Raw genomic sequence first — 21,486 nt, forward strand, 5'->3', positions numbered from 1 at the left:
GCGTTTGAAAAATTCATTGTTTTGAAATGTTTTATTACAATGAATGGGTAATTTAGTTATGATAAAAGGTCAAGTCCAGGACATAGCGATATATGTTTTTAGTATTAATTATTAATTAATAATTAGTTATTATAACTAATACATGTATAACTAATACATAGCATTTACTATTACTTACTAGTAGTAGAGTACGATTTTACGATCCCTAAAAACATATATCGCTATGTCCTGGACTTGACCTTTTATCATAATTAAATTAGTAGTTTATAACTAACAATGGAATAAAGCTTAATTACTTAGTTGCTGTTGATGTTTGGTATGTTTCTGGTTCACACAATAAAAGCATAGATATACTTAATGTTTGTTTCACCCACGTAAGTCCGTATCCCGTAGGAATATCGGGATAAGAAGTTGCCTATATGTTATTCCAGTTGTCCAGCTGTCTTCGTACCAAATTGGATTGCAATCGGTTTTGTAGTTTTTGCGTGAAAGAGCAACGAACACACACATATCCTTACTAACTTTCGCATTTATAATATTAGTAGGAAGGATAGGATTAGTAGGACTAGTAGGACAATAGAATAAAGCTTAATTAATTATTTACACAAAAAAGCATAGGGATATTAAATTTCTTTCGAATTTAATTATTAGTTTTAAATTATTTGAATGCTATAAAACTAATAATTAAATTTAATGCTTCAATGTTCTTAGTATCGTTTTCTCAACGCCATCTATGTGTAAATTAAATAAAACTTTCACTACACTCCATAGACATTCTAAATACAACTAATATCGTTAATAATATAATATCGTTGTGTCTAATCACATCAAAATCGAATAAGTTGTTTTTGATTGAAGTTAAAAATTACTACATAATGTATGTAAATGGAAAGAAAAAAGAAGTTTATTATAGACTTCCAATTTTTATCTAGTCAAGTTTTAATCCTTTTAACTTAATACTATGGTATAATGTTAAACTGTTGACTGCTGATGATAATTATCACTATGTATCTTTTTAAATAGCGTTAGTAGATATTTAGTGTTTCATAATAGGTATAAGTCTAAGTTTAATATTTTAATTATAATGCGTAAATAGGTAGGTTCTTTAAATATTTAAAAGAAAACATATTGTATACGTAGTAGATACTAGGTAACTTTAATAAACATAAATCCATAAAAAATTGAATTTGTAAAATATACTCTTTGTAATGCGTCTTATTAGAGACTATTGCATCGTCAGTAAAATTGAATTATAACTATTGCGTTCAAAATACTGTATTAAACATATTTAAATAACAAACACTGTATACCAAGCATTCCAGTATTCCACCTTGCAAAGTAGGTACCCACTTAATTTGGACATAGTGTGTTATCTATTTTTATTACCGTATTTACGAAATTCGTAATAAAATATCTTAATACGGCATTAAATGTCACGTTTAAAACCTAGATCTATGAATTATTCAATTGGACATGTCTCATAATGTTTTAATTACAAAAACGAGTTTATTACCATAAAAAATCTTAAAACAACTCAATCGTTAAAAACAATTTGTGGAAATTATCCGAACGCATCATGGCGGCCTGTCTATCAATATAATAATACTGTCAAAGTTTAATTGAAATTCTGTTAAGCTATTGATACATTATGAAACCGAAAGAGCCATAGCAATTTACAACTGAATTACAAATCTCTACCAAGCCCACTAAACAATCAAAATCAATTGTGCCTCCGTCTCCTTCTAACACGCTGAAACATCGAGCACAAGAAAGGGACGGGCGACCTAATTGTGTTCGCGACTACGCCTACAAAACAGAATGGGTAGGGTGCAATATTTGTTTGAAGGCGTGTCCGCTCTGGCGCGAGGGCCTCAGTCGCTCAGGGGCCGTCGCCGCGAGCGCATCTCTGAGCTGTCATATCTGACGTTTCAATCTGACAAGTGCGTTCGGATAATCGTAGTTAACATTGGTTATGAGACAGTAATTAGTGAATAAATATGGCGTTCGAAGACCGCTGCAGTCCGAGCCAAGCGAACAGCCCTGGCCCAGTCACGGGACGCGTTCCAGCGCTTCACATGAATCAAATGCAATACCAAAATCAATACACCTGCACCACGATAGACAGATTCGACAGGACGATCAAAGTGTCGAGTTCGCCCCCGCCGAGCCCAGACAACCAAATGGAGTACTATTACAGGCCAGAAACGCCAGACGTAAAACCGATAATTCCAGAAAGATTCGAGCCGGACAAACGAACGCAGCCGACGGCGCCGATCGCGTTTTCAATTTCCAATATCCTACATCCGGAGTTCGGTTTGAATGCGATACGCAAGACGAATAAAATAGAGGGACCCAAGGCCGCGGGGCCCAACCACTCCATATTGTACAAGCCATACGAAGCTAGTTCGAAATTCGATTTTTTGAAATCGCACGACGATTTCGGCGGGCTGCCACCGCTTGGCGGGTTGCGTCAAACGGTGTCAAACATTGGGGAACAGATAAAAGAAAGGGAGTTACCAAAAAGTTTGGAGCAAAGGAGGCCGGATTCCGCGAGTTCGATTGTTTCATCGACATCCAGTGGTGCGTCCACACACAGCACAGACACGAACAGTCAATCTTCGTCCGGAAACACACAATTATGGCCAGCCTGGGTTTATTGCACGAGATACAGCGACAGGCCCAGCTCTGGTAAGTTTTTTAATGACATTATCAGTTATTCTAATGACAAACGCACAAATTCAGTATCAATAGATTTCTCACAGATTAATTGCTCTTTGTTTATGTTATCTTTCAATCGTACAATGCGCGATTGATTAGCTTTTTGTTAGTTCTTCTTACTTTCATCGCGTTCAATGATAGAATAATTGATATGTACTTATATCATAGGGAATAATTACTCTATGCTATTTAGAGCTAATTAATTGTCTGTGGCAAAAGAAATTATATCCAAATTTTGTATTTCAAATGCGATTTATTTTATTCAAGTGTTTGACAATAATTTTATCGAATACACTTTTAGAATGTTTTGTTTTCGGAAGTTAATTAGTTTAGTAGTTGAGATATACATGTTTACGTAAAGTTATGACTTCGAGAAGGAAAAGACGTGACTTTTTCCAACGATTTATACAAGTTTTGTTAGTAGTTAAGGCATTTCCAGACCTTGTAAATTCAAGTAAAAAAAAAACGATATCGTAACCAAATTGCTTCGAAACAGCTTGATCGATTTCAATGAAATTTGTTGGTGTTATACTCCTTGTAGGATGTAATTATATCGCCAATTATGGTGCCGTAATTACGGTGTCCTGACAGAAAGATTCGCTTCGGGAACCTGCGGTTTTTACAGCATTCTCCCCGTTCCTGAGGAATTTCTAGTTACTAAAACTAACATATGCCCTTTCCCCGGTCTCCTATCTTCGTACCAAATTTCATCTAAATCGGCCCCGTTGTTTAGGCGTGAAGAAGACACATAGTTTCGCTTAAATAATACAATTCGAGAATAACTTAATAAAACACTTTTTCTAAAGCGACATTACGTACAAGCTTATACAAATGATTCCATTATTTAAATAGTTTAAAAAACAATATTAAAGACTGGGATCGTTTCAATAATGGTTATCTCGCATATTTATGGTCGAAAACCATTCGATTATGATAAAATTTCGCCGTGAAAAGCAATCTAGATGTGTATTCTAGTTTTTTATTGTTTGAATTTAAATAAATTATAACGGATTGAGTTTTTAAAGTTAATAATGACTTAATTCCGTTATTCTTATGTATCGGATAATCTCATGTTTGCTACGAAAAATGGTATCGTAAATTGTGTATTCTTTTGTCTAAAAATGTATTTTTAGAGCAGTTTTATTGCAGAATTGTTTCTTATTATCATTTTAATCATTTATTTGATGCTGTTGCATTACCGATTATAAATAAGGTAGTACTGTTATATTTATAAAACATAACAAAATTCTCATTGGTTTTTTTTTATTTTATTTTTCAATCTCATAGACTGCACTTTTGGAGGGAAAAATCGTAGAAGTATGGACCTGTTAATTAATTATATCAAATCTAAGATTATTGCTATATACCAGTATTGCCAGTCTAATGACTTCTACATAAATGTGGGTAATTAAATGTAATTAATAGCTTTATCTTGTTTAATTATAATGTAAGAATGTTACCAACAAAAAATTATAAAAAATCTTGTGTAACCCGTATGGTTCACGTATATTTATTTAATTAAAACAGTAGCTGTATAATTAGGGATAATGAAAGCTTTTTTAAGGGAAAGAACTTTTGATTTGTTTTTTAACTCGAGAATTTTGAAATGCGCCTACCATTGCTATTAACTAATTCCAATTAGTACATGAACCGAAACGACGCATACATTTTGGGGATATTTTTGCTTTTCACAATCGTTTCATACATTCTTGTTAGCTTATTATTTATTTAAGATACATTTTAGGATAAACAATAAATATTCCAACATTATAAAGCATGTTTAGCATAATGCTAACGCAGCGTAAATAATTACGCCAAAAGCATAATGAACTGTCAATTTTAGCGCCAAAAACAGGCAGTTGTTTTTTTTTAATCCGTTTGACGTAACAAGGCATGGGCCGAATACCAATATGAAAGCCGCTGTGATACGATTTCCGTCAGAAATATTGGAATTTGCTTATTTGCCAATTATAATCTGTATTCGTTATGTTATGTCGTAAATTAATATTGCAGTACTAAATTTAGGCATTTTAAATGAATATTAACTTTTAAGTCTATATAAAGATTGATTAGTTAGATATATATTAGTTAATAATTCTTATCTGAATTGTAATATAAAACTATTTATTTAATAATATACATACTTGTTATGGATAAAATAAGCCTATTAAAAATCGATAATTTGCTGTTAATAGGTACTAAAAGGCCTACAGGTACTAAAAGTTACTAAGATTTCAAATGCGATAAAAAATAATGGAATAGATAAACATAATTAACACCCTTTTGTAAATACTTCTTTTTTATGTATAATATAGGTATGTTTTTTTAACAATGACAACTGGGTTGTCAATATAAAAAAAGTTTCTGTCATTATGGCTGTTGGAGGTTATGAATATGACAATTATCTTGTGTCAATATTTATTGACGTTTGCTGTTATTGTATGGTAATGTATAGATGGAGGGTGTTGGATGTGAATGATTGTGACTGTGAGCTAAGAATACGCTTTATTTGATAGGTACAGACACATTTATATTTTTTTAAACGTCATAGCGATGTCACAGATCACTAAATATGTAGTAACTAGAGCGGTACATACAACCGATACCTTTAAGTAATTTTTAGGCGTGTATTTAATCGACATTTCTATAAACGGAACCTCCGTCTACTGTATTTTTTTCCTTCGATAACTCCGAGGTTCTTTAACCGATTAACGTGATTTTTTAGTGTTAGATAGGTCCCATTTTAGTACCTTTCTCCAGGTACGTCGGTGTCCTTTTTAAGTAGTAAAGAATTTTTATATTATGTAGTTGAAAATGTGATAGGTGATAATATAATTGTAGATTTTGGAGCGCAATTTCGTAAATTTAATATGCAAACAAAAGGTAAATAGCCTTTGAAATTGACGTTTAAACAAACAAAACAATATTAAAATAATACATACACTCTCATTCCAATACCGGAAGTGACTGTTTTGTTTTTTTCCAACGCGAGCACTTTCGCTGGTGTCTTGACAGCTGTCATCGGAGCCTTATCTTGAAGTGTCAAAAGGGCGTTGACCTTACGTTTTTATAACGAGTTTCGAAATGTAGAGGTCGTAAGTCGTTTGTACGTTTGAAACGGGTATACTGATTTTAATAAAAGTTTAGTCGACGTAAATAGGTGTCGGGTAAAAGGCACCTATTGTTATTTCCGTAATCGTTTTTGTTTGTTTATTTGTTAGGACAAGTAAACAAACAAAAACGATTACCGATTTTATAAAATCCTATATCTATATAAGTTATATTTTCATTGAATACCATACGCTATTTTAGTCTTTATCAACCGACTTCAAAATAAAAAGCACAGACTATCAATACGACTGTATTTATTTTGTTAGTTACTTCATAACTTTTTACTGGGTGAACCGATCTTAGTGATTCTTTTTCAATCTGAAAGCTGCTGCCACCCCTCTGGTCCAGTTTAAATATGAGCAAGTACTGACAATTTGAAGGATGCTCTTCTCTATAGAAACTGCTTCCCGAACCGGTGGTAAATGTTAAAACTGTGTTATGACGATACAAAAGTGCTTCAATAAAAGTCTAATTGAATGAATAAATGTTTGAGTTTGAATTTAAAATTGGACAAAACGTAACAGAAATTTTGTCGTTTTATTACTTATATATCTATTTACTAGCTGTGCCCCGCGGTTTCACCCGCGTAAGTCCGTATCCCGTAGGAATATCGGAATAAAAAGTTGCCTATATGTTATTCCAGTTATCCAGCTGTCTACGTACCAAATTTCATTGCAATTGGTTCAGTAGTTTTTACGTGAAAGAGTAACAAACATCCATACATCCATACTTACAAACTTTCGCATTTATAATATTAATAGGATTATATTTACTCAAACATATATTTAATCAATTAGATTGATTGTGACGGTGAGCTAAGAATACGCCATATTTGATACATTTTTCTTTTAAACGTCATAGCGATGTCACAGATTACTTAATATATAATAACTACAGCGGTAGGTATCTGTAAGTTATTTTTAGGCGCGTGTTTAATTGACATTTCTATAAACGGAACCTGCGTCCACTGTATTTATTTTGTTTTTTCTTCGATAACTCCGTAATTCCTTAACCGATTAACGTGATTCTTTAGTGTTAGATAGGTCCCATTTTAGAAACTTGAGCGGTACCTATCTCTAGGTACGTCGGTGTCCTTTTTAAGAAGTAAATAACGCGAATTTATATAGCATTTTTCGAGATAAGAAGCTAGACATAGGCCACTTTTTACTGCGGTTAAACATCTCATTTCATAGTAGTTTTCGTTATCGTGCGGACACAGTCGCGGGCGGATACTTGTTTATGAAATACACGTTTATTTGAATTTAAAATGAAATATCTTAATTTGGTGTGTAGTGATCTGGTTTTAAAATGTAAGTCGCAAATGCGTTGATTAATAAAATCATTAAGTAATAATATATTCGATGGAGTTTTTACCGCCATTTTAGTTTAGTGGTTACACGTGTAAGACCGAGGGGTCCTGGGTTCGATTTACGGTGGGGACGAACAGAAATAATCGGTCTGGCAGGATGTAGAAGGTTGATCACCTACTGGTCTGTAAGAAAATCGATCAGTGAAACAGATGCAATCTGCCCCATGCTCCACTAGGGGACATGGGACTTCAATGCTCTTATTAATATTAAGTTTATTTAACTTTAGATGATGCTAGCGATTCGCCCCGGCTTCGCACGGGAGCATTTATGAACCACATATCACCCTCATTAAATCAATCTATAAAAAATCCTGCATCGAAATCTGTTGCGCAATTTTGAAGACCATAGCGACAAACAGCGGAAAGCGATTTACAGTTTAACATACAAATTTTAGTAACTTGGTTTTATGAAATCGAACCCACTACCAATCCGTGGTCCGTACCCACTGAGCCACTGGTCATCATCATATAAACATTGAGTAGTGCTTTGTCCAACCAGATGGTTCACTTTAGGTACCGTCTTACTCCATTTTTGGTGTCTGAACTATAAAACCCATGTACAGTTGGTGACAGAAGTGTTTTTATTTTTTGTATCAATTTATTTTATAACATCTTATTTGAATTCACATTAAATAAAAAAACCTAATTATTATGGTGAATATAAAAGGCGGCCATTTTGTTATAAATTCTAGTTATAAACAAAAGCAATAGAGAATTGAGAAACACTTACGAACGTCGGTTAAAGTTGTATTTTGTAATCTAATGTCACTTTAAGCTGTATAATTGTGTTAATTACATCATAAATTATCTGTAAATATATAAATCGTGTGTTTTACCCTTAACTAACTACCTTTCTATATACCCTAAAAAAATTATTATGATACAAAAACAATAAAAAATAACCAAAAATCTCTCTACGTTTCGTGGCACAAAGGTATACCTATAGATTGTACAAAATAACCACCGAAACTACTGGTCAGGTATTGAGAAAACTTCCACAAGTCTCTACTTAATAGTATTAATAGTATTAGTAACTGAATAGTATTTCATTGAACCGAACTCTTTTACAAATATTTAACCGACGCCCATATTTCCCATATTTCCCTACAATGAAGGATTTCCTCTATTTTGTCTGTCTGTCTCTTCTTCACGTCTAAATCAAAGCGACTTGGATGAAATTTGGTACAGATGTAGTTTGAAACACGTGAAAGAATTTAGGATATAGGATAGTTTCAACCTCCACAATGCCACGGAAACGGGGAAACCTTCTGTCTTTTGTCTAGTAGCTCTCTAGCTACTTTGTGACGACTATTTTTTGTTTTATTCAATGCCGGCACGTTCTAGCGATCGACTCTTAGCCATACAATGAAATAAAATGTAGACATAAAAAGTTATTTCTTAAGTTGTTACATTGAAATCGCTTCGTTTTAATTGTTTTAATATTATAATCGCCCCATTACAATGATCCCAGAGATTGTAAAAACTATAACAGTTAATTATTTATTAATTTATTCTAATATACACCACAAAGTTTAGTTACATTGTATTAATAAAAGAATAATTGATACAAATCATTTGTATTAATGTAATCGTTTTTAATTAAATGCCATAACATTGTTGATTTTTGTTTTTACACGTTTAAATCGATAAGTCGGGGTTCGAGACCGGGCGAGCGAGCAAGTAATAAATTGATTATTCAGTTTATCTGCACATGTGAATAACATCACCACTGCTTAAAACGGTGAAGGAAAACATCGTGAGGAAACCGGCATGTCCGAGGATCAAAAGTTCGACGACATGTGACATCTGCCAACCCGCACTTGGCCAGCGTGGTGGATTATGGCCTGAACCCGCATAGGAGGCCTGTGTCCCAGCAGTGGGAACATATATGGGCTGAAGATGATGATGATGATGAATTTAATTAATACAACATAAATATAATTCATTTCCACTTTTCTTAACGAATGTACAGGTACAGAACTAACTTTTTAATTGTCACTCCTTCCCGCTACTGTGACAGGCGCATTTACAGGGAAGCTAGTGATGCGTGCGCGGAAATGTCGATAATTTGTTAACTATATCGATAAATTTATTGATAACATTCGATGTTTACAAACATTTGTGCTTTAGAAGGACTCGCAAAGATGTCTACATAAATTGTCAAAACTTTTTTTTCCATTATTTTTTGTTTTATGATTGATATCCTTCCTACTCATATAATAATTGCGAAAGTTTGTAAGAATGTGTGTGTGTTTGTTGCTCTTTCACGCAAAAACTACTGAACCGATTGCAAATTTCGTAAGTAGACAGCTGGACAACTGGAATAACATATAGGCAACTTTCTATCCCGATATTCCTACGGGATACGGACTTGTGCGGGTGAAACCGCGGGGCGCAGCTAGTAACATAAGTATATACCAATAAAAAATACTATATCAAAGCACAAACGAAATCTCAGCGTGGAACAAACGCACTTATTAAAAGTTATTTAAGAATTGTAATAAAATCAGATTAAATTAGTAATTACAGTGTACTTAGATGTTTTATAATACAGCCATAAATTTTATGGAACTTAATTAAGTTATTAAGTTAAGTTATTGCACAATTTCTCGCATATTATCATATATTTTGATCGCCGGTAATAATTAAATTGCTGCGACCTTCGTTATGGTGTATTGTAAAGGTTTATACTAAGCCATTTTTTATAATTGCTTTTATTATCTTAAAACGTATTTAAATGCAATGCTTTTTGTTTATAAGTAGCTGTGCCCCGCGGTTTCACCTACAAAATCTACTCCAAAAAAATTATCCTGTGATAAATTATTTTCGTATTGAAAACATCCGAAACTGTATTCTGACTCGTCATATGGAAAAGACAGAAAGACTTTATAAGTGTTAATTTAAATAATTAATGTTAATTCGATACACGCACCACAGATAAAACAATCGATTCGAAATTACAATTAAATTAAAACAAACGATTACAACTGGCAACAATTACAATAATTCATCGGTAAATCGATTAATTTTTGTAAAAACACGATTTCACAATCAAACTATCAGTGCAGTAACACTGAACTATGTCTGCTACAAATTTTTCACCTGAATCGTAATTCTGTTTCGCAAAAAAACGAAACTTTATCGATCCTGGCGCGGAAATAACACGTGATAGACTCACATTCGCATATAAAAGCGAACCCATAAGCGTGACAAGATGAGCGAAGGTTTTTCTACATTAAAAACTTTTTAACGGATTTTAAACGCGATTTATTCATTATATTATTAATCCGCCGTTAGCAGTGTCCTTGTGACCACGCTCGCTGTAAAGTGTTCGAAACGTCGGGTTAATAATATAATGAATAAATCGCGTTTAAAATCCGTTAAAAAGTTTTTAATTTCCAAACGTATAATACTCGCGTGATATCAAACACAAGAAAATACTATATGCCATGCAGCTGAGCTGGTGGTTCGCTGAATGATTCTCAGAGGCACTACCGCAGTCCACTTTTAAGTGGTAAGGTAAAGGAAAGGTCTAGTCTGAAAAGAAGGAATGGTCTGAAGTGTGATACAGGAAACGGGCCTTCGGCTCCTCCACCCGCCGTATGAAACAGTCACGCATATGTGGGATTGTGGTACTTCCCCGGTGCGAGCTGGCACAATTCGTGCCGAAGCGTGCTCGACTCCCATATCAAAAAACAAGTGAACCGGATAAAACGGCGCATAACATTAACGTAATATCATTGTGTGCTAATGATGTGCTAACGAATGGCTCCATTTAACGTGTTACTAGAGAAAAATGCAATTAATGCGAAAATACCTGGTGTTGATACGAAGAAACAGTGGTTAGAGGCAGTTTAATTAAATCTAGCTATTCGCCCCGACTTCGCCCGTGCTACATATATAGTCTATAGCAGTCAAAGATCACGTATATTAAACGTTTTTGGAGACGGTTCAGTTCTTGAGATTAGCGCGTTCAAAACTTTCAGATTTTTAAATTGAGTTGGTAATAGTTGTTGGTAAGTTAAGCAGTTTTATATTGGTGTAAAGAGTTTTTGAAATCGTTCTAATATATAATATTATAAGAGGAAACATTTGTGTTTTTGTATGTATGTTTATTATGTTCGCTTACGTGTGAAAGCATAACAAACATACATACAGAAACGCAAATGTTAACTTATAATATTAGTATATGTCTTAACAAGACTAGCACAATTTTTCAACAGCGCCTAATCAATATTATTTTTAGATCTAGTTTCACGACATTAGTAATCCAATATGGCGTTAATTTAAATAGAATTCAAGAAATGCACGACGGCCATTAATTAATTCACATATAACTGCGTCATAAATTATACATTTACTTACATAGTTGCTTAATTAACGATGAAATTAAAACAATAAGAGATTAAGAGCCAGTTTCTTTTGCTCATAAAGTGATCATAAATGTGACTTTTTGAATCCTACTAATATTATAAATGCGACAGTTTGTAAGTATGAATGGTTGTTTGTTGCTCTCTCACGCGAAAATAGCTTATCGTATCTATATGAAATTTGGTACAGAGATAGATTATAGTCCGGATTAGCACATAGGCTACTTTTTACCCGGGTACCAAGCGAATGACGCCGCAGGTTACAGCTAGTATTGTTATATAATATGTCATTTTAACTGACAGATAAGCGAAACTAAACATATTTAGAAGTAGTAAAACCAAATAATTGTGTTGATATTGTTATATAAAATTTATCAATATACAATGGTAAGAAAACGTTTTGTAATATAAGATTTGCTTATGATAAAATAATCGATATTTAAACTATCGATAAAACATTCGAATCGCGTACATCACTAAACGACAATCATTCAAAACGACTATCGATAACCAGTTCAATTAAACGGCAACGTTCGAATTATTGTGCGTACATTTTTGCAATTACTCTTTATTACTGAATTTTTTGGTTTAGTGTTGCTACTTATCGATATAATTAGTAAATTATATTTTTCCTTCCTGCTAGTATAGCGCTGGATTATGTTCATCGTGTCCTATGATAATTTATTTTAACAAAAAAACGAAATCGCCTCCAAATTGATAGAACTAGACCAAATTTGATAGGGTCACATAAGGAGTAACAGCTTGTTAATTTAAAAAACCTGATCAAAATCGTTTCACCCAGTGAAACGTTACAAGTTAACAGAAAAAATAAAGAATTGAATTGAGCCTCGTTCTTTTTTGAAGTCAGTTTAAAATACTGAAGGCTACACCTCAGTATTCTAAAATGTAATATCTAGTAGACAAAAATGGAGTTTAACCTCAGAAACATTTAATATTATGTAACAATGTGACATTTTTATAACATTATAAAATTGTATTTATATACAACGAAAACTCAGTCTTTTAACCTACTTGTTCAAAAAACGTGATTACAGTTGTTACAAGGGTTATAGATGTTTAAATGGATGTAAAAACTGAACACTATTAAATCATCTAAAAATAGTTCGACGAAAGAAAAAAGCCCGCGTCGGATGTTCATCGACAAAAAAACTATCGATAAATAATTCATCGACACGACGTACATCACTCGCGTACTCGGAACGGCCCACCTTGCTGAATGTTTTTGCAAATGGTTTTTATTTTAAAGAATTCGCTAATAACTTGATTTTATCTGTTTTGGTGAACTTGGGTTTTTGCGATCAGCGGATTAAATGCCGTTTTGCGGTTTATCAATTGGTGAGAGGGCATCGTTTTTGGTGCATCATTTCGGTGTGTAGAGTTTTGTGTTTTACAGTCGGTGAATTTTGTGCAAGGACTGTTTGATTTGCTTTTTTGTTTTCTAATAAGAGTTCAAATTTCTCCATACATCAAAACTGGTGCAGTCATTTGTAGTATACATGTTTATGTATAATATGAAACAAAACTTAATTTCAAAAATATGTATTTTTTATTGCAACAAACAATTTTTTTTAATATAACAAATATGTTAATCCGTATATATGTATTAATAATTCAATTATTTATCTGTAAAACATACGTCGGTAGAAAAAAAGTTTCAATGAAAAAAAAAAAATCAAATTTGAAGCGCTTCCATTTTCTATACATCCGCGTCACACTAAGAATCTATTAAGCCGAGTGTACACTGGTGATAACAATCTGCGCGCGTGTGGTCCCGCCTTAACGTTTTGTTCCGTTCACGGTGTTCGCGGTGTGGGAAATGTGGATGCGGCATCGACGCTGGAGATTTATCGAGGGCAGAATGTGAACGCGATATTGATGAAGGGTTGGAATAGTATCCAGTGTTGTGAGAACTGTTGAAAAAAGTTTTAAATAATTGGAAAATGGTAGTGTTAAAATTTTGTGAATTGTCTGAAGACAAACATATTGAGAGATAAATTTTCAAAATTTCGTTAAAAATCAAAAAACTAAAAAAAATAACTTAAAATATCGGTTATAATTTATTATTCTGTTCTTACACCATTGCTAAAGTACTTACATCGGGTGGAGTTAAAAGCCACATCCAATCCTTACACATCTCCGTCTCTTTGCGTTTCAATGCATGACTTCTACATTAAACAAACAAGCCTTATTGAACTCTATCTGAACGCAATAAAGGCTTATATCCCTTGTTCCCAATTTCAATTCAAAATCAAACCTAAGTCAAGCAAATACAAAGGCTATATTGAACTCTATGCCCAAAATAATAGAGTCGATTTTATGAAATTACATTTTTTACTGTTGGTTATATAGGGGTGAGAAAAATTACGCGTGGTTCAAGGGGTGTCGTTTATAGTATTAGTAGTATCAGCAAACTACCTATCGGGCGAAGTCGGGGCAAATGATTAGTTCATAAGTGAAGTCCCGTGTCCCCTAGTGGGGCATGGGGCAGACGATATGCATCTGTTTCACTGATCGATTTTATTTACGGCCAAGCTGTGATCAGCCTTCTGTATCCTGCCAGACCGAGACTTTTTGTGCGTCTCCACCGGGAATCGAACCCAGGTACCCTCGGTTCTACGCTCACGCGTTAACCACTGTACCAAGGAGGCGGTCAAGTCGGGTCATATGTCAATATTTTAAATATGTACAGAATCCAACTTATTAAAACCCTCTCAAATATGTATCTTAGTAGCAATGGTTGTTTAATTAAAACAATACAATTTACATAATCAGTACATTTTCGAATTTTAACTATTATTACATATAGTTTATTAAAATAATTATTTCTTTGAACGCCCGAACTGAGTTATTTCTAATATTGGGTCAATTTATAAAATTCTATGCGTCGCACGCAATACGCCAATTAACCGTGATTCTACTGAATTTACTATTTGTCCATAAATCATTATATTATTTGTAATTATTATGGAATCAATGCTAGCTCGTGCACCCGGGTTTTCGTTATAATTGCCGTGACTATTGTCAATTTACATACATGTGTTTTTCATTACATTGTCACTACTTCTCTTTCTAATTAAGTGCGAGCGAGTCATTAGTAATTTCTAAATGTATAATACTCGCGTAAAATCAAATATATGAAAATACTAGGATTAAAGTTATTAAAACACCGTATGTTAAAAATTATAATAACATAGTACAGCCTAAAATGATATTTCATTACGTAACTGTCGGTTAAGTATAAAAACAGTCATCAAAATAGTATATTTTATAAGTAACATTCAAAAAGTCTTTCACAACCGGCAGATAAATAAACATACGACAAATATATGTTGTCAGTTCAGACCCCTAATAGTCGTTAAGCTATAATTTATTTGTCCCAAACAAATTCATTACATCTGTAATTGGCAACACTTATAGAGTTCGCGGCAATTAAAATGTAATGTTGCCAGCAATTAAAATTATCCCCCAACTAATCTTGTTGGTACATTTATTTCTACATTACACTGTATTTATCACATCGCTTTTTAATTTATTGACGATTTTTAAATGTCAACAATTCATTTTGTTATTAACGTCCTCTGTCGCAATTCGTGTGAAGAAATTTAAAAAAAAAGAACAAAATTCGAATTTTAAATTGTTCAAGTTCACGAAGGTTGGCAGCACTTCCAACATTTTTCACGAAACCCCAAAACATTACTGGTCGTTACCAACGTTTGTTTAATTAAAAACGCGAATAAAAAAAATTACCAACCATTTTATCGGGTGATAAACGGCCCTGTTCTATAACCAATTGCTATACAAAAATAAACTCTATTCCAAGGCGTTAGTATTAAATTTTTTATTTCATGGAAAATTCTCCCTATTTTCCGCGCTATAAGATTTGTTTACGCCATTTCCTGTTCTATTCTAAATGCAATAAAAACCAGTTTTCTTTAATAGCTCAGTTCTAAATTTAAAAGCTGTCTTCAAACAAAAGTCAACCATAAAACAGAGGAATAAAATTGGAATACGTGTTCTTATTTCAAATCGCGATTAAAACGCCATAAGTCAACTATAATTCAGGCTAATCTGTGCTTTGATGACGTTAATTGAAAGTGCTTTATCGTTTGTTATTGCATGTCAAATAAATTCCAACCACAGATAAGATTAAATAGTTAACTTCTGTTCGTGAAACTATTGTCCGTGTTAAATTACTATTGAGAATCTGTTATTATTTTTGACAGTTGATTTTTACAGCAATAATATTGTGTCAAATTATCATAATGTATGAATCATATTTAATTATAATTAAAATCATATTTATTTAATTTTATTCTAAAACAAATTTACGACGTAACCGATAAATGAAAAGCAATTTGTTTTAATGATCATTTGGAATATTTTCTACACACTGCATACAATAACATTTTTCTGTCTGGCAACCTTCCAAGTTCAGAAAAAAGTTAGTTCGCGCGAATGTGTTTATAGTCTGTAATCGCTTTTCATTTCACCGCCTTCAAATATATTACACACACACGAACTGTCTGCTTAGATTCTAAGCAAAGATTATTGCTTGATTTAAGCACTTTTAAATTCCAACCTTGATTCTTATCGCTAATACGCAATTAATACAGCGTGTTTCGTTTTATTTACGAATTTTCTCTTGTAATTATATTTTAATTTATTCGTAATTCGTGTAACTGTCACTTGAAGTTGTAATTATAAACGATTGTTTTTAAGTAGTGAGATGGAAGCAAATTATTAAAATGATAAGGATTTTTTGTACGTAAGTAATTATGTTATGTATTTATCTGTTAACAGGTCCCAGAAGTAGAAGAATGAAAAAGAAAATGACCGCAGAAGAGAAGAGACCGAGAACAGCATTCAGTGCAGCGCAACTGGCTCGATTAAAGGTAAATTTGCCATGTCATTGACGTAGAATAAACAATCACGCTCAAAAATGTCCGAAGTAAAACTCTGCCTACGCGTGCATTAAGCAGTTTTCTAAAGAGCGATACAATTGACTTTGAACTTTATCGCAACGACATAAGGTGTTAATTTCAATAAATGTTATCAATTCACAACAAGACAACTCTGCAGTTGCCATTTCCAACAGTAAAGCTAAATAAAACTCATAAGTCGTTGCTTTAAATGAAACTCTATGGTTCTCATTCCAAATTCAAATGTAGAAATAAAGTCTATAGTCAATGGTTGCAAAGTATAGCAAAGTCAAACCCTGTAAGTCCTATAAGTCCTGTAAGTCCTGTAAGTCCTGTAAGTCCTGTAAGTCCTGTAAGTCCTGTAAGTCCTGTAAGTCCTGTAAGTCCTGTAAGTCCTGTAAGTCCTGTAAGTCCTGTAAGTCCTGTAAGTCCTGTAAGTCCTGTAAGTCCTTATGCACGACCGGTAGCAAGTCTGTAGTAGCACTTGGCTAATGTGTGTCCGCTTGCAGCACGAGTTCGCGGAGAACCGCTACCTGACGGAGCGGCGGCGGCAGGCGCTGGCCGCCGAGCTGGGGCTCGCGGAGGCGCAGATCAAGATCTGGTTCCAGAACAAACGCGCCAAGATCAAGAAGGCGTCCGGCCAGCGCAACCCGCTCGCGCTGCAGCTCATGGCGCAGGGGCTCTACAACCACAGCACCGTCACCGAAAGTGAAGATGAAGAGATCAGTGTCACGTAGTGTGTATGGGGTAGGGGGGGGGGGGGGGGGGGGGGGGGGGGGGGGGGGGGGGGGGGGATGCCGTAGTACAAAGCAATGTATGGTGGGATTGGATGATTGTGGGATTGTGGGATTATGAATATTGAAGAGTAGGGTGGTGTGAGGGTTTTGGGTATTAGAGGTGGGGTCTGTGGAGGAAGGTTTTATGGAAATTCGTTGAAAATTTGTGAATTTGGTAGGTAATTTTGGAATCGGAAGCTTCGGATCGGAAAGGATCGTTTATAAAATGGGGAGATTAGAAAATACGTTGAGCGTGTAATTTTTTTAATTTTGCATCTTTTTAAGATTGATGCGGGTAGAATTGAATAATGCGTATGCAAACTTAAAAAGAACAGAGTAATGATTAAATGGTATTTTGTATTTCTTTTATCAACTCGTCAAGAGAAATTAATTATTACTGATTTTAAAGTATGATATATTGAGAGCTTTATACCGAAGTTTTGTTATTATATATCTTTTGATGAGGGTGATATAGGTTTGACGGATGAACCGAATTCGATGCAGTTATTTTGTTTTTAGAAACCCAGTTAGTTTCCTTATGGTATTGCTTGGATGTGTTTGAGAAAAACGGTCACAGATTGTGACCACCCCTAATGTCAGCTTAAATATTTTTTCACGACCCCCTCAATATAGGTATCAAATGAAATGGCTAGATTATTAGAATACTAAATATACACTACATCAAATTCAAAATGGCCGACAACACAAAATGGCTTCGAGTGTTTTGAAATATAAAAAACTTTTTTTGTATTATAAAATTAGTATAGACAGATTCAAATATTTTCACAAATACTATAAAATATCGAATCCCATAAACAAGTTTATTAACATAGTTGGTATTTATTTGATAGTTATAAGAATCATTTTTCTTATTTATTGCAGTTATAATTAGCGATTAGAAATTACAGTTCCTGTCATGTAAATATAAATAATTACGGATAATTTATTGTTATTGTAATATAAGTTATTTAATGATAATTCTTTATAGTTCGTTCACTAAAAAAGTTCTGATTTTATTAAATTCAAGTCACCTAGCAATAAAATGATGCGGTATCATAACCAATTAATTAATATTAATGTAGATTTAAATATAGTTTTTAGATCGGTATTTAAATACTAGAAGTTTCGACTCTGTAGATAATATTCCCTCGTTTACGATAATTTGGGTACAATCAGTATTCCGTCTCTTTTACTCTCTTATTAATTGGTATCGGTGTGAAAGAGACAAAACATTAGATTTTAAAGTGGTTTCATAGTACGTAATATTGTCAGATTCTTAGACGAAAACAAAAATATGTTAATTGTTTACCTAATAAATACCTGAAACTATCTGTCTCTCTCTTTTGTATTAGAATGGCATGAAATGGCGATATTATCTTATAAATATATTTTCATCAAAGATTTTTAATTTTTGGAAGAAAGATAGATAAGTGCTGTTTATAAATGAGGCTTATGGTATTAAATGTTTATGAAATTGTCAAAATGTACAAAGCCACAGATTAAAAAACCTTGCACAGATTATGTAAGAAATTTTATTTGTAAGTTTGTAAATATTACAGTGTCAGTCATTGATTTCTTCCATCTTGTTATATTTGTAAATATTAATAGATTAAAGATTTATTTAATTGTCGACTGTGTTAGTCCGTATGTAAATAAAATATATGTATGATTTTAAAAATTTATACGTTTGTTTCATTTTGTCTCCTCTTTTTTATACTAATTATATAAATAAATTTCGTGTCACGTTGTTTGTCCGCGATGGACTCTTAAACTACTCGACCGATTTAAATCAAATTTTCACACCACGTGCAGTTTGATCCGACTTAAAAGATGTGATAGTTTATATTATTTCAATTACGATAAATGACTAGCCGAGCGGAGCCGGGGCGTGCAGCTAGTCATACATATAAAATTCCCGTGTCATAATTAGTTACCGAACTCCTCCGAAACCGCTGGACCAATTCTCATGAAATTTTGTGTGCATATCGGGTAGGTCTGAGAATCGGCCAACATCTATTTTTCATACCCCTAAATTATAAGCGTAAAGCAGAACAGCGATTGCCGGGTCAACTAGTAATAATATAAAGATTATGAATTTGTTAGTTTGAATGCTTTTCTCAAGAACAACTGGACCCTATATAATATCATTAATCTTTGGATATGCAAGTGATACCTGATATAGGCTATACATACCCCGAGCGAAGCTGGGGCAGATCGGTAGTAAATACGCAGAGGCTTTTCCTCCCGATTCCATTAGTAATTAAATAAATAAAATACTAAATAATATCCTACTAATATTATAAATGCGAAAGTTTGTGAGGACAGATGTATGTGTATGTGTAGGTTTGTCACTCTTTCACGCGAAAACTTCCGAACTGATTGCAATGAATTTTGGTACGTAGACAGCTTGACAGCTGGTATAACATATAGGCAACTTTTTATCCCGATATTCCTACGGGATACGGACTTACGCGGGTGAAACAGAGGGGCACAGCTAGTTACCTATGTATATTTCATTATAGTATGGATAAATATTTTAGTAACTTAATGTCAGACACTTGCTATGCAAAGATATTTATATAAAGATATTTATATATAAGCATCTCTGATATTTATCCTACTTTAACATATAACCTACTAAATGAAATCGCAAGTTTGTAAGTATGGATAGATGTATGTTAAGATTTCACGCGAACAGCTTATCATATTTTTATGAAATTTGGTATAGAGATAGATTATAGTCCGGATTAGTACATTCGCTACATCTTACAGCTAGTGTAAAGATAAATAAATACATACTAATATTATAAATGCGAAAGTCATACATACACAATGGTCGCGCCAATATATATATATATATTAATTTCGATATTAAGCGGACTGTAAAACTTAATCTACGTGGTGAAGCGAAAATGGGAAAGACGGGAACACACGGCACGTACCTCGTCTGAGGGAGTAGCGTCCAAGCAAGCACGCGGCACAGCACCACGCGGTCAAGGGTCCTCCAGCTCGGGCCAGGCAGACCAGATCCAGTCCTTCACTCCACACACACACACACGCGGCGGTTCAGCGCGACCACATGGGAAGACGGTTACACTAGCACAATGCCTGAGATGTCTAGACATCAGCTTCGCCCACGGGACATATATAGCCTCTAGCCTTCCCCAATAAATGGGCTATCTAACACTGAAAGTATTTTTCAAAAATCGGACCAGTAGTTCCTGAGATTAGTGCGTTTAAACAAACATACAAACAAACTCTTCAGCTTTTATTAAATCCCGGCGATCCTAAACAGGATAATAAGATAAACTCATGAAACTATTGTATTGTCACCGATCCGCGATAAGTGTACAGAGTTTGAGTTCAATCTGTCCGCTTGGAGTGGGGCAACATCGAGTCTAAAGTAGTCAGTTACATACATACAGGTGAAGCTAATAAAAGTGTGTTTAAAAATTCGATCAGTGATACAGGTGTCTGCCCCATACCCCATAAGAAGACATGGATTATCAGATGCATATTACAATACCGTAGTCCCTATTTATGTATGTAGGTATGCTCAGATCTTTAAAACCACACAAATAGATTAAGATGTTTTTAATAGATAGTAGAGAACCTCGGACTTCAAAATCGATAAGTCAAGGTTCGAGACCGGGCGAGCGTGCAGGAAATAAATTGATTTTTCAATTTATTTGCACATGTGGATAACATGACCACTGCTTAAAACGATGAAGGAAAACATTTGGGGAAACCGGCATGTCCGAGAATCAAAAGTTCGATGACATGTGACATCTGCCAACCCGCACTTGGCCAGCGTGGTGGATTATGGCCTGAACCCTCATAGGAGGCCTGTGTCCCAGCAGTGGGAACATATATAGACTGATGATCATGAACAGATAGTGATTCAAGAGAAGGGTTATATTTTGACATCTAAATAACTTCGAATTTTACGCATGCGAAGCCGCGGGCAAAGGCTACTTAAGTATATAATTTAAGGAAACTGCTTTCCGAACCGGTGGTAAATGTTAAAACTGTGTTATGCCGATTCAAAAGTGCTACTAAAAGTCTAATATCCTACTAATATAACTCGAAAGTTTATAAGAATGGATGTATATCTTTGTTACTCTTTCACGCAGAAACTACTGAACCGATTGCAATGAAATTTGGTACGTAGATAGCTGGACAACTGGAATAACATATAGGCA

General features: G+C 34.0%; 1 protein-coding gene across 1 annotated transcript; it reads left to right on the plus strand.

The window, feature by feature from the left end:
• The first annotated feature begins 1,997 nt into the window (after positions 1-1,997).
• Positions 1,998-17,261, plus strand: LOC119836443 (segmentation polarity homeobox protein engrailed-like). Its single transcript, XM_038361770.1, has 3 exons — positions 1,998-2,688; positions 16,390-16,481; positions 17,018-17,261. The coding sequence occupies exons 1-3, from the start codon at positions 1,998-2,000 to the stop codon at positions 17,243-17,245; spliced, it is 1,011 nt and encodes a 336-aa protein (XP_038217698.1). The 3' UTR covers positions 17,246-17,261.
• The last annotated feature ends 4,225 nt before the right edge of the window (positions 17,262-21,486 follow it).

Source organism: Zerene cesonia, chromosome 24 (assembly GCF_012273895.1).
Source record: "Zerene cesonia ecotype Mississippi chromosome 24, Zerene_cesonia_1.1, whole genome shotgun sequence".
In the NCBI taxonomy this organism is placed as follows: domain Eukaryota; kingdom Metazoa; phylum Arthropoda; class Insecta; order Lepidoptera; family Pieridae; genus Zerene; species Zerene cesonia.